Source organism: Penicillium chermesinum (genome assembly GCF_028974085.1).
Source record: "Penicillium chermesinum strain IBT 19713 chromosome Unknown utg000009l:1.0-952002.0:1.0-954369.0, whole genome shotgun sequence".
NCBI lineage: Eukaryota > Fungi > Ascomycota > Eurotiomycetes > Eurotiales > Aspergillaceae > Penicillium > Penicillium chermesinum.
This window is the reverse complement of record NW_026695319.1, coordinates 125154-138773: the sequence shown is the minus strand read 5'-3', so window position 1 is coordinate 138773 and position 13620 is coordinate 125154. Positions and strand designations below refer to the sequence as shown.

Here is a 13620-nt window from a genome sequence, read left to right as displayed (position 1 = left end):
GGGAAAATATTAATGATTATCAATAAAAGATACCATTTTCAGGAGGCGTGTCACCCGCAGGCCGGAGATGGGCACGGGAATCCTGAAACAGACTCTGCCATATAAATGCTTCACTTAACAAAAGTTCAATGTCCTTCTCCGTCCAGTCTTTTGTAGGCAGTGCCTGAAGGAACATCATAACCTCCTAGGTAGTGTCAGCTGAATTTTTGTCCAATCCACCAACAAGAAGACGTTGCCACGTACCTGAAAGTCCATCTTTACTAGTTGATCTGTCCATTTGACCAGAAACGCAGCACAAACGTAAAGATGGAATCGTGAAAAGCCCTGCTCCTCAGCCTAAGTTGATCATTAGCTCTGAATCATAACACGAATTATTGAATCGCACATACCATGTACGTGTCCCACATGCGGATTGTGTTCTTGATACTCATTTCACGCATGAGGAGGCAATTCATCCATCGGAAACTGAATTGCATGAACTCGACACCTTCCTGTTCAAGGTGTTTGGCAAGGGAAGCGTCAATTCGCACTGTCAAGTCCCGCAATGCCCGAACCTGGCGATGAATACCAGGCTGGGCGTAGATGTAATTATCCTGGATGCCATCCAACAGCTTTGTCAGACACCAGAACGTGTCGGCTTCCACAGCGTCCAGCACACTTCTGGGGAGTTGGCCCGGGTCCATACCCTCTTCCACATTGAGATCAGTTATATAAACCCCGAGGAATACCTGCCAAAATGGCGTCGCAAGGTCGTTGATACCTTGCACATACCCACTCGCTGGATGCCGGATAGCCCATAGATATAGGATTCGCTCCAGAGATCGCTGTGTCGCTTCATATCCGTAGAGGGGGATATGTGGGCTCGTTCGAGGAACATCAATGCTAATCTGGTGCCAGATCGCCTCGTCCAGTCCTCTGCCACGTCCAGCGCTCGCAGCTGGAGGGTTTGCTGTAGTGGAGCTGCCGCGCTCAAAGGCTTGCCTTACGCCATCAAGATACTCCTTGCGCTTCCTTTCGAGGGTCGATATGCGTCGTTCACTGTTCGGGGGCAGGTAACCAAGCAAGAGCTGCCATGTCATGGGTCGAACTTCCTCTGGCACCCCCGACCATGCAAGGTCTCGGAGTTCAGTGAGAGACACCGTGCTCGCCTGTAAAATGCGTTTGAACTTGTTGATGCGCGAGATCCGACTGGAATTAGTCTCTCGTTCCTTGGGTGTGGCGTTTGTAGGAAGCGTAGCATGGTTAATAAGATTCAATGCATTTGCCGGATCTTGTAGAATGTCCTTGTACTGCGGTCGGAGGATCTTGCCGTCAATTTTGCGTGCGCTTGGGTACATGGGCGTCCCTCGCTCTTCTGCAATATCCGAGCTATTTGCTCGTTGTCGATTGTTGCTGGACAAGCCAAATCCAAGCGAGGTGTTGCCCGAAGATCCACCAGGGTCAATGTTCTTAGGTTTGATCGAAGCAGGTGTCTTCTTTCGCCTCATGCTTGCTAGGCTTGGGAGGCCAAATTCATCTTCATCCTCATCGAACACAATCTCGTCATCTTCATCCTCCTCCTCCTCTGCGGGGTCCCGGTTCCATTCATCAGCCCCTTCGGTCATGACGGCATAAGGCTCTCGTGGAGGCGATGCGATATTTCCTGAACGGTGGGCCAAGTGCGATGACACATTGGCAGCAGACGGCTTGGGTGGCGTTCGGGGACGCGTGGTAGTTGAAGATCCTCTATCAGATAGTTAGCATGAACAATTTGCCCACAATGTTTTTTCTCACGAACTGTAGGATATTGGCATGGGAGTATGATGCGCCGACCACGGTGTTATGCCCGTAGACATTCGGTGGCTGGTTTAGTGACGTAGAGCGCCCAGCCCAGAATGGAGAATCTGTGCGTCTGATATCAATTAGTATAGAACAATTAACAGGGACGGGCAGGAAGGAAGGAATAGGGCAATGTGGTACATACTCGGAGTTGTCTAATTTGTCGTGAGCGGACTGTGTTTAGCTATCGCATTGCAAAGAACCCTGCGGGGGACACTCACCCACTTGTACCATTTCCTTCGATGCCCATTAGCGTTTACCCAAGACTTGAAAAGCCCGAATGACATACCTGGTTTCCCTTTTTGTTCGTCATGGCGATCTATGAAAAGGACAGCGCGAGCTCGGGATGTCGAATGCGGGGCGCAGTGAACGCACTTGATGTCTCCTCCCGCCTAGCCACAAGGGGGTATAACCTTAGTATAGCATGACGTGGAGCTAGTGTGAGACCGAGTTGAGTTATGAGAGCGAGTAGGGAGAAGGATCCCAGGAGATCAGACCACCTCAATCACTTAATGTATCAACCCGTTTGAACCTTGCAGCATACGAGCCTAGAAACGTCAGAGCGCTGCGTATGTAAGCCACGGCTCCTCCGCCTCAGGGCTTTTCCCTCCCTTCCCAAGGTTCAACTTGTTCAAACGTCCACTCTCTTTCCCTCTTGATTTCTGCTAGGCAAGTCGCCACTGGACGGAGCTTCTTGCTTTTCTTCATTTCTCTGCTCGTGCTCGAGCTCTCTTCCATCCAATTGTCCCTTGTCTGATCTGCAGCATCTTCCCCCTCCCAACGCCATGGCCGAACCAGAAGATCTGGAAGAGGATCTCTTCGCTGACCTGTAAAGTCCCCGGCCAGCATTAAGCCGACGCGTCGATCGCTGATTTTTACTATTTTAGCTACGATGCCGACGAATCTACCAACCGTACTACCTCTGCAGTAGAGCCGGTCAAACCCGCTGAACCTGTCGCAAGTGACCCTTCCCCAGCACCTGCGCCAGCTGCAGCGCCAGCTCAGGATCCATCGCCATCTGAGCCATACCAACCTCAGGCTCCTTCCCAGCCCGACCATAGCGCAGAGTACAACAACGGATCCCATGGGGCTAGCATCAACCCCGCAGCTACTCCTGCCGAGAATGAGTCTCACGGCACTGGAATCAAGGAAGATGGGTGAGTACTGACTTCTTCCCTAGTTCTGTTTTCTTTCTTCTCGATTTATGCTCGGTGGCGCGAGTTGCTATTTCACGGATATGCGACTGGGAAAGATCCCAAAATAAACCGGACCCAAATATAGACCATGAACTTCTACAATCGGAACATGGGAGCAGAGCGGCAAGAAATCCAATATGGCTATCTCTTATGCATCATAAGGGTTGATCAACACAGTCTATGAGCTCAGTGATCCTACCAGTCTGGCTGGGTGGTTCCTTCTTGATGACCTAACGCGCCCTTCCACCATGCCATGGTCTATTGTCGGCCGTCAGTTTCCAAAAATGATGACCTAAACAAATCCCAAAACATGAAGGAGCATACGAGCTGGTATTCCAAGAGGTGGTCTTTGACACAAGGGCTCTTTGGCCGCAAGAATCAACCATTTCGTTGCGAGCGACATATATAGTACAGCGGATACTATATAGCCTCTTGTCGATATACCTTGATAGAGCAGAGAGCATGAATTAGCAGCGCTGTCCGGTGGGAGGTTTATCCGGCCCATTCAAGCTAGCTTGGGGCTCTGTGAGACTCACGTCCTCCCCCAAATCAAAGACAGAAAGACAGAGACAGAGACCAATTGACTCCTTACGCCTGATATTTCTCTGTGCCCTCTATCTCGCTCTCGTTCCTGGGTGCGTGTATCAAACATTACGTCCAAGAGACGGCGTTTACTCTATGCTCATGTAAAACACGAGACCTTCCTGGTCTTCATACATGCTCGCTCACAACGTATATCGACATCGACATCATGGATCCGTGTTGGGAGCTCCGGAAATACCAGCATATCGTGAATAGCAGCTTAGCGCCACCAGCCTCTCCATCGCTTTCGTGTTCTCGTTATGTTTTGCATCTTCAATACCAACTGGAGTTTGCCTTAATGCGGCAACAGTTGTCCTATATACGCTTTTGGATTGTCGCTGATTATCATGGAATAGAAAAATGTTCATTGGCGGGTTGAATTGGGAGACAACAGATCGTATGTACCATGATCGTCGAAGAAAGGTTCCTGGGTCTAACTTCCAACAGAATCCCTACGCGACTACTTCTCGCAATTCGGCGAGGTCCAGGAATGCACCGTCATGCGCGATAGCACTACTGGTCGCTCTCGTGGATTTGGTTTCCTGACCTTCCGTGACCCGAAGACTGTGAATACTGTCATGGTGAAGGAACATTACTTGGATAGCAAAATCGTAAGATTCCCGACCTTCATAAAACCGCAAAGCTCATCACTCACCTTTGCCTTTCTTTAATTTCCAGATTGATCCCAAGCGCGCAATCCCGCGTGATGAACAAGAGAAAACAAGCAAGATTTTCGTCGGTGGTGTGAGCCAAGAGGCTACCGAGCAGGATTTCAAGCAGTTCTTCATGCAATTTGGTCGCGTGGTCGATGCCACCCTTATGATTGACAAGGACACTGGGCGCCCTCGTGGATTTGGCTTCGTGACTTTTGACAGCGAAGCTGCCGTTGAAAATGCCCTTTCTATGCCCCTAGAGATTCTCGGCAAGCCCATTGAGGTGAAGAAAGCTCAACCCCGTGGTAACTTGCGTGATGAAGACCGAGGAGGTCGTCGTGGCAGAGACAATTTTCGGGATATGAACCAAGGAGACAGCTCCCAGCAGCAAGGTGCCCAGCAGGGAATGACTGGCGGTATGACCCCCCCAGATGATGGCGCAATACTGGCAGCGAATGCAGCAGTACTTCGCGATGATGCAGCAGCAAATGGCCATGGCTGGTCAGGGCCAAGGAATGGGTGGAGGCATGAACCCGGCAATGCTACAGCAGATGCAGCAGATGCAACAGATGCAGCAGATGCAGCAAATGAAGGGGATGAACGCGCAGCCACAGGGGAACATGAGTCCTAACCCTCAAAGTCCCAACACGGCTGCTATGCAGCCAATCAACCCTGCCATGATGCAACAAATGCAGAATCCAGGCCAGGCGGGCAGCGGTAATGGTGGTGCTAGCCCTAATCCCAGTATGAGCGGCAACTACAACAACCGTCAGGTCGGACCTGGTTATAATGCACAGGAGCAGATCGCCTTTGAGCAGCAAAAGTATGAACAGCAGCAAGCCCGTCGCCATCTGGAGACCCGCGCTTTCTCTCCCCTATCAACAGGGTGGCCCAACTTCGTGGGAGGGGATGTATGACGAAGTCCCTCAGCCTAGCATTCCCACAGGACCGCAAGGAAACGGTATGAAAATACCTCTCGCCTTAAAATGTCGTTGACCTTGAACTAACTCGATCTAGCATCTACCCCTCAACCTCAGGGCACTCCTCCAGCAAATGCCCCTACCGGTCCCCGGAACGCTGGCAAGCCCGGTGCGAACTACCGCGGCGGTGGCAGAGGAGGGCACCGTGGATTCCACCCCTATTCTCGCTAGACGAGTCTGCATCGAGGTTCTCCTTTCCTTTTCTTTCTTTTCTTTTTTTTTCTGTCCGTTCGAGTATCTCTTACCATCGTGGAGACCTAACTCTTGACAATTGTTTCTGAAAATTCTTTTTATTACTGGACCTGATGGGGCACGGCCTGTTCTTTTCTTGTCTTTCTTGTTTCCATAAAATGAACAGCCCATCCAGCTGACGGGTGATTCGATACGTCTTTCGAATAATCAAACAGATGATTTCAATTATTTTGCCCTCTCATATCCTGTGTAGTAGATAGATGTAGTGTTCTGCGTCCTAGTGGAGGACTTGTCCAAGCGAATGCCCTTCGGGCCTATTGATCCTACGCAGAAAGCTTTGTGCACGAAGATCTTAGATTCTAGTTCATACTCTTCCTGGTCATACTACGCTCTCTGAATATATCACGAAAGGATTTTGCAATGACAATCTATGACCGATGTACAGGAAACACATTTTGGAGATGTAGCTAAGGTCAGATCAAGATATAAAAGGGAAAAAAGAGAGGTTGGATGCGAAGGAACGTCGAGATCCGAGATGTAAGCACGAGGATATAAGAGGTACAGTAGAGTATCGTAGGAGAGAGTGTGATGCTGTAGGTATAGGCAGGTATGAAGAGAGCGAAAGGAGGGGGTGAAATGAAAGGAGTGGCGCCACAGTAATTAAAAAATGAACTCGTTCGGCCTTCGGACAACGCTAAAGAATACCAGTCAAACAAGAAAAAGAAAGAATTCTTAGTGGTGTAAAAAAAAAGGCCACCGGCAAGACCTGATTGCTCGGGAAGAAGGTGCGTACGCAACATGACATTTCTAGTACGCCATGCCATAGCCGGGGACAGTGGGACGCCGCCCCTCAAGTGACGGGCTTCTGCTCCGGTCATCATCTCGATAGTCATCACTAGGATTGTGGCTATGTGCCACGCCGTAGTCCGCGTAAACCAATCCTTTGTGGCTACCGGCCGAATCAGGCCGATCAGCAGGGTGGTCGTGATACGGTTCGTATGGACCTGTGAAATTGAAGTTGCTCATCTCGGTATAGTCTTTTCTTTGAGGGTGATCAATGAGAAGAGACTCCCGCGCATCCAAGGGAGTGAGGTCGTCCAAGCCATTGGCCTTCTCGGCTTCTCTCCTTCGCTTCTTGTGGATGTTCTCTCGGAAGAGCGAGATCATAGCATTGACAGCGATGAGGATTGCGAGAACGGCAGTGAGAACGGACTGAATGACTATGAGCACAACACCCGTCACTGTTTTGGTAGTCTGGGAAAGACCCAGCTCATCAATGAAGACCAGCACGCAAACCACAGACAGCACACGCACAATCTGGATGGTCATGTTGATGCCCATGGTCGATTTACGAGCGTAGGGCCGACCCCAGAGCAACAGGATAAGGAGGAGAGACTCGCAGACCAATTGGGCAATGGTTTGCGCCATACCATGGCCTTGTGCACCAGCAATGATACAACCCTTGGCCAGCATGTATACGATGAGCGGCACGAAGAGCCACCAGAAGTCTGTCTTCGTGTTGTCGTAGAAGAGACTGTATTTGCGCCAGGTTTCCTTGTTCTCGTACAAGGAGCTGGTGTCTCCTTCGGCCTTCTTGTACTTGCGAGCGATGTGAATGATACGCCAGGCGAAGAAGGCCAATACGCCAGTGAACACCACCAAGGTCACCCCGGCCAGGAGCTTGGCTGCCCATGAGTCACCGTTCTTGAGCTGATATATACAATACATCACCCAGATAGTATAGACGATAAGGATCATGTTGGTGATGGTACGTGCCATCAGGCCCCAGTAGTCATTGCGGAAACTCGTTAACTTCTCGGGGAATTTGCCGTAGAGGGCCCAGACCTCCAGGATCACTTTGAAGAGCAGAATTCCAACGATGACTGCAGCGACGACAATCGCAAAGATCAGCAGAACAGTCATGAAGATATTCGCCGAGGGAACCATGAGCTCCTCGGCAATTTTCTTAATATTATCAATTTCACTGTTGCTGGAGCCGTCCGAGCTATCGGAGCGGGGGATCAGGTTCAGAGATCGACTGATCAAGTCCAGGCTGCGCTTCGTGGCCGAGGCGTTTGCATTCGAATTCGACTTCAACGTGCCCAGGTAAGTGTAACTGTCGTCGGTTAAATTGCCGCCCGTCGCTTTTCGGAAGTTGTCGATCGAATCTTGCAAGCCATTCCAGGAGATGAGACCGGTACTCCAGGCGAAATTCTTGGTGAAACTCTGGTAAATAGGAGGATAGCTGACGCTGAGCATGCCATTGGTAGCCATTGAGTGAAACCACCCCATCACATCGCCGAAGCCCGGACTTGACGAGGAAGCACCGGGGTGACCACCCACAGCAGCCATAGCAGAAACTCCAGTAAACGCTAGTGCACCGGCCGCAATGCCTGCCGATACCCAAGCGACGCCCGTCACATCGGCTGACTTGCCATTGGACAAGACCGCGTTCACGCATGCGAGATTCTCCTTGTTGTCTTCGGTTGAAAGGACCAGCTTGGCTTGGCCATCGAGGTCGGGAACCTTGAATGCGATTGATGGGATTTGGCTTGCGATATCGTCGGGCACAGCCATCTTGCCTTGTGCTGAAAAGTTACCGGACGGGACTGGTTACGGCGATATGAGTTAGCTGTTGGCTCCCCTTTCCATGTCGCTCCTGCGGCTCCTGGCGGGGTTCGAGGAGCAAATGGTGAGGAGAGAAGGGTTATCTACTCACCGGGACAGAGCTCGTCCACATGGACCTTGGTGCCGCACGGATCAAAGCTCGTGCTGTAGACCTGCCTGCCATAGGCAGTGACCGTCAGAGTAGCCATGACTTTTTGTTCCTTCGTATTGGTACCAGCCACGTCGAAGACAACTTCTTTGCTTGAGCGAGTGTAAGAGACATCCAGTTTCTGGACCTGGATAGGAGCGTCAGATTGGCAGATTTGGAAGCCCGAAGTACTCAGAGTGTCGGCCGCGAGCACCTGAGGGGCAGCACCCAGGGCCCAGAGGGCCCAGAGGAGCGACCGCATTCTGACGCACACAGGCTGTATGGCCTGGATGCGATGTGAACGAGAGAAGAAACCGGTATTATAAAAGCGCGTAGAATCGGCCCATACAAGCACAAATTGAGAGAGCAGTGGCAGGATCAACCTGGCACAGATAAGAACAACAAAACACAGCAAGAAGCACACGGTCGCAAAAGAGAGGAAGAGAGTGTAGGAAGCGCGAGACAGGGTGGAAAAGAATGCACCACAATCCAAAAAGCGAAGGTCTAGACACAAGAGAGTGTGAGGATGCGCGGCGGATACAACCCCCCTACGTCCAAGCTTGTCCCCGACCCTGGACTTGCACTACTCCATATCCAGGTAAGGGCATTGTAATTTAGAAATTTAGTACGCCGTAAATTGGGAAAAAAGAGCCTAGGGAAGCCACCCCAGGCTTTTCCTCTTGTCGAGGATTGCCCCTGAGATGGGCCTTGATTGGCCCGGCAGCTGTTTCAGAGTCAATCGCCCACCCCCTATTCGTGGAGCCTTGAGGATTTTCCTCCTAGTTGGCTTTTGCGGATTGGATGAGATCATGCCTAGAGAATCCACCTTGGGCAGCGCATGTACTGCGTACTCGTCAGCCGTACGTTCTGTGCGAGCAGGATGCGCATGTATCAGGGCACCCTACCATGCATCTCTTACAGATACTACGGAGTCCTTTTGCGACCAGTTTACCACGAGTCAGCAGCCCCTGAGAACGACTATGGCCTTCCTAAGCGTTTAGGTCCAGGTTAGCGGTTCACTAGTGGAACCATGGCACGCGCACAGCTTCCCAGGCGGCCCGGCCGTCATCCATGGCTCCAATCAATGTTCAACTGGCTTAATCAACCAGCTCCAATACTCGAGGCTAAGGGAAGGGAGCCCCGCCACGCCACTTCAGCCACAAATTTCGATGCAAGGTACTGTAAACGTCAGGTACATCCCTGTACTCGAATAGGGGTTGTGTACGGGACAGGTCAACATGACGCGAACTTGGTTCTCGGCTCGGTAGAGCACGGTTCCATACCATTGCTGATGAGTCTAGAGTCCTGTACGTCCTGTCAGTCCAGTCAAGTCTTGTGCGAAATGCGAACCCGCCACAATTGTCGATCGTCCCGGAATATGAGATGGTCTAGATGCCCCGTGGACCGTCTTGGCGGGATCAGAGAAAGTCGCGTGTTTTTGGGGGGTCCGTTGCTGGAGGACATAGACCAGTCTAGAAGAACTGGTATACTGTACGACTGCTGCTACTTTCTCGATGTCTTCCATTTGTCCTATCGACTCGGGTCAACTCAGCCACGTACACAGGTAATGTGTTCGGAAGCCATTTTAGCGATTATTTACTTGAGACAAGGGCGCAGCGCCCCATCCTACAAAGTGGCGTCGACAGACGAGCTCCCATTACGATGGATCATTCCAAGTAATCTCTTTTGACAGGTAGAACTAACGGTCTCGCACTCTTCAGATTCAAGAGGGAAGAAGAAAAAATATAAAATAAAAATAAAAAGAGAAAAGAGAAAAGAGGGGGGGGGAAAGACTTTTCATCGGACCGCTCTGGTGCTGCTCAAGAGGTCGGCTCTGGCTCAAGCTCTAAATAGTATACAGTGCTCCGTACATGCCCCATCTCTTCTCACATTGCTTAAGCGGAATGTGGTGAGTAGGTTCTGGTGAGTAGGTTCTTCGCTGATCCATAAATAAACCATGCCACTGTGCCAATACATTGCAGAGAATCAGCTTATCCACATTCCAATGTAATCATTTAGGCAGCCCCGCAGCTCCAGACCGTGAATGGTAAAACAAAACGATAGTCCGGGACCTCTCCAATTCCATTATGATTAATTCACCGAGGGGAAATCTTGGGCGGGCTCGCCCCGCCAAGGTATCATGTTCTGACCACCTTGGTCACGGCAAGTACTGTACCTGCAACAGGCAGGTATAGATGATATAGCCCAAAGCGCGAGAATGGGGGAAGGATCCGTGTCATTTCTGTCCCGCTTTGCCCTGCATCTCCCGCATTGCTGCTCTTGCGCTGCGACTTCCTCCCAGTTTGGGACCCTTGGAAACTTCGGGTCTTATCCGTCCGTGTCGGTCGCGCGACTCTCTTACGGGACTGCATTGCATCCATGAAATCTCGACGGAATTGCTCGGCAATCCGGTCATCGGCGGCTTGGTCGTCCCCGAACTCGTCCTCCTCCGGTTCATCGTACACATCCACTGGTAAAGACTTAGCAGAGTCGAACTAAGGATAAGGCCATTTGGTAGCACTTACACTTGCTTTCTCGCATAACTTCTTCGACCAAGCGATCACGCTCAATATCTGCACTGGTCCGACGTTTGGATTTGCGCCATGACTTGTCAGTCGTGGGACGACTGGGCTGTGTCTCGATCCCGGACGTATTAGGACCCTCCTCTCCAACTAAACGTCTGGTCGCTGCTTCCGTCCGTGCGATATTCCGCAATTTGGCTTCCTGGCCAAGGTCGATTTCATGTAGTTTGCCCAGTGATGCAGGTTCGCGTTCTTGCTGCCCAGCAGTAGATGCGCTCCGTGTATTTTGTGTCGTAGCTGTTAAGTTGACTGCTGGGTGATCTGGTGGTGGATTTCGTTGGAAACGCTTAGCCATCTCGGAATCTATATATGCCATCCTTATCTTGTTAGTCTGCAACTCGACACGCAGTGCGCTATGGCGGAAGGGGCAGGGTTTCAAACATGTGCTTATCGACATCCTCCGTCTGTCCGATATCCGATGTGAATCGGTCACACATAGCCTGGACTCGTGCTTTTTCTGCATCTTCCGCCGACAGTAGTGTTGGCTGCTGCCCTCCACCCGATTTCGGGCGTGAGGTAGCAGAGAACTCTATGCCACCTTTCCGAGTAGCATGTGGCCGTCGTAGGCGCACAACGCCTGGATTCTCTTGGGAGTCATCCGCGTGAATAGCTTCGGAAGGTCGAGAAGTGTTTCCACTCGTAGTCGCGACGGCTTCTCGAGCTAATGGGTGTTCTTCTGTGCTATCGTCTGGTCGTCGCCGTATGAACTTCCGTCGCTTTGCAGATCGAAAAAGTGGTCCAGGAGAGGGACTGGTCTCAGTATCCATGCTGGGTTGAGAGTAGGGAGTGAAGCAAAGAAGAGGAAATGAGCCTCAAGGAAGACAAAAGATCAGGGAGGGTAGAAAATGAGCCGCGGCCCTAGAGACGTTGCGATGGGTGAGGTCATCTCGATCGTTGGCCGCCAAGCAGATCCAATCCGTCTCCGCCAAAAGCTCCCGCACCGAAAAAAGGCCGCTTTCTTCCCTCTTCACCCTCCCTTGTCCCTCGCTGCGCGTGGCTCTCACTTGTTGTGTCGACTCGAAGTGGTTTGAGCCTCTTTAAATACCTTCCTTCCTCGTGCGTTTCCGCTATGAATCCCTCTAATCCGCCTCAAACTGCCGAATATGGCGGAGGTACGTACTTTGCGCCAGCGCCCTAGATCTCTTCTCCCAGCTTGCGAGCCCGCCCAGTCACCATCCATCCATCCAGTCTGGAGCACCTGCTAACGTATGTCGCGTCGCGCCTAGATGAGGTCTCCGCCATTGTCCTAGATCCCGGCTACTCCACAACGCGCGCTGGTTTCGCCGGTGAAGACGCTCCCAAGTCGCTCATCCCAACCTACTACGGGAAATACAACGCCGACGGCCAAGAGAAATTGATCTTCGGTGACGACGTGTTTGTGACCCCGCGCCCGGGCTTATCCGTCCACAATCCCATTGGTAGGGATGGAATTGTCGAAGATTGGGATATGGCCGAGAAGGTGTGGGAGTACTCTTTCACGTCGCGACTTACCGGTGCCAAGGCGAGCGATCCATTTCACAACGGATTGAATGAGATCCCAAGCGAGGAACTCCCGACCGAGATGGAAGTAGAAGCAGACGAAAAGCCTCTGGCAGACAGTCCATTGTTGATGACAGAGCCTGGCTGGAATCCGGCCAAAGCACGCGAGAAGACAATTGAGATTGCCATGGAGAAATGGGGCACCCCGGCTTTCTACCTGGCACGCAATGGTGTTCTTTCCGCGTAAGTGTATGCTAGGTATTCACTTTACAGCCAATACTGACAAATTTTGCAGCTTTGCGTCTGGTAAGGCTTCCGCGCTTGTCATTGACATAGGTGCCTCGAACATCTCTATTACCCCGGTCCATGACGGTATGATTCTCAAAAGAGGCGTGCAGCACTCTCCGCTTGGGGGTGACTATATTTCATCTCAAATCCAGGCATTGTTCAAAAAAGAATTCCCCGCAGCCAATTACCATCACGCCCCATTACTTGATCAGCTCCAAGACCGCTGTGGAAGCTGGACAGCCGCCCCAGGCCAAATACAAAACTTTCCCCGCCGATAAAGCCCCAGATGCTTCATACCGCAGCCTTCTCGAGGAGCGTACGATCTCCGAATTCAAGGAATGTGTGGTCCAGGTCTGGGCTGGTCCTAATAAGCTCTCTGCCACCGGCCCCAATGGCGTGTCAAACGAAGAGGTCGCTCGCACTACCCCTGGTCGACCCTTCGAGTTCCCCGACGGCTACAATCAGGTCTTCGGTGTTGACCGGTTCCGTGTGACCGAGTCTTTGTTCGATGCTAAAGCGGCCATCCCAGACCCAGATTCGCCTTTCCCAGCCCCAACCCCCTCTCAGACTCTGCCAGAGTTGATCAAGGCCTCCCTTGCCGCTGTGGATGTGGACCTCCGTCCCCATTTGCTGGCAAATGTGGTTGTCACGGGTGCCTCCAGTCTGCTCTATGGCTTCACTGATCGTCTAAACCATGAGCTGATGGCTCTCTACCCTGGCCCACGGGTGCGAATCTCGGCACCTGGCAACACGGCTGAGCGCCGATTCGGTTCGTGGATTGGTGGAAGTATTCTTGCCAGTCTGGGCACTTTCCATCAAATGTGGATCTCAAAGAAGGAGTATGACGAGCATGGGCCCAACATCGTAGAGAAGCGCTGCAAATGATTTCAGTCTCCTGGGTTCAAATACCGGTTGCCTAGTCTGAATCTGCCTACATGCTTTGGTACTCTTTATTTCTCCCGTTGTCTTCGGTATAGGCGTTTTTTTTTTTGAACTTTCCCTTTCTCTTTTCTTTGCTGCTTAGGCGCTCGCTGGGGCTGTGCGGGTTCAGGTTCTGTCCTGAGGACCCGAAAATGAATTGTCCATGTTCCAAGA

At 51.6% G+C, this 13620-nt stretch overlaps 5 protein-coding genes across 5 annotated transcripts; 2 read left to right on the top strand and 3 right to left on the bottom strand.

The window, feature by feature from the left end:
• Positions 1 to 19: 19 nt before the first annotated feature.
• N7468_010492 (GTPase-activating protein GYP1) lies at positions 20 to 2131 on the bottom strand (the record flags this gene model as incomplete). The annotated part of the gene is made up of 7 exons (XM_058479787.1): positions 20 to 184; positions 244 to 336; positions 390 to 1725; positions 1778 to 1891; positions 1964 to 1973; positions 2040 to 2055; positions 2108 to 2131. The coding sequence occupies 7 exons, from the start codon at positions 2129 to 2131 to the stop codon at positions 20 to 22; spliced, it is 1758 nt and encodes a 585-aa protein (XP_058325310.1).
• A 472-nt stretch (positions 2132 to 2603) lies between these two features.
• Positions 2604 to 5400, top strand: N7468_010491 (uncharacterized protein; the record flags this gene model as incomplete). Its single annotated transcript, XM_058479786.1, has 8 exons — positions 2604 to 2647; positions 2706 to 2975; positions 3953 to 3993; positions 4044 to 4207; positions 4275 to 4750; positions 4890 to 5135; positions 5185 to 5210; positions 5267 to 5400. The coding sequence occupies 8 exons, from the start codon at positions 2604 to 2606 to the stop codon at positions 5398 to 5400; spliced, it is 1401 nt and encodes a 466-aa protein (XP_058325309.1).
• Positions 5401 to 6228: 828 nt separating this feature from the next.
• Positions 6229 to 8438, bottom strand: N7468_010490 (transient receptor potential ion channel family protein; the record flags this gene model as incomplete). The annotated part of the gene is made up of 2 exons (XM_058479785.1): positions 6229 to 8030; positions 8141 to 8438. The coding sequence occupies 2 exons, from the start codon at positions 8436 to 8438 to the stop codon at positions 6229 to 6231; spliced, it is 2100 nt and encodes a 699-aa protein (XP_058325308.1).
• A 1876-nt stretch (positions 8439 to 10314) lies between these two features.
• On the bottom strand, positions 10315 to 11525 carry N7468_010489 (telomere length and silencing 1 family protein; the record flags this gene model as incomplete). The annotated part of the gene is made up of 3 exons (XM_058479784.1): positions 10315 to 10646; positions 10702 to 11075; positions 11140 to 11525. 3 exons carry the CDS (start codon positions 11523 to 11525, stop codon positions 10315 to 10317), a joined length of 1092 nt encoding a protein of 363 aa, XP_058325307.1.
• A 302-nt stretch (positions 11526 to 11827) lies between these two features.
• N7468_010488 (actin family protein) lies at positions 11828 to 13410 on the top strand (the record flags this gene model as incomplete). Its single annotated transcript, XM_058479783.1, has 4 exons — positions 11828 to 11870; positions 11928 to 12480; positions 12533 to 12682; positions 12738 to 13410. The coding sequence occupies 4 exons, from the start codon at positions 11828 to 11830 to the stop codon at positions 13408 to 13410; spliced, it is 1419 nt and encodes a 472-aa protein (XP_058325306.1).
• Between the last annotated feature and the right edge of the window lie 210 nt (positions 13411 to 13620).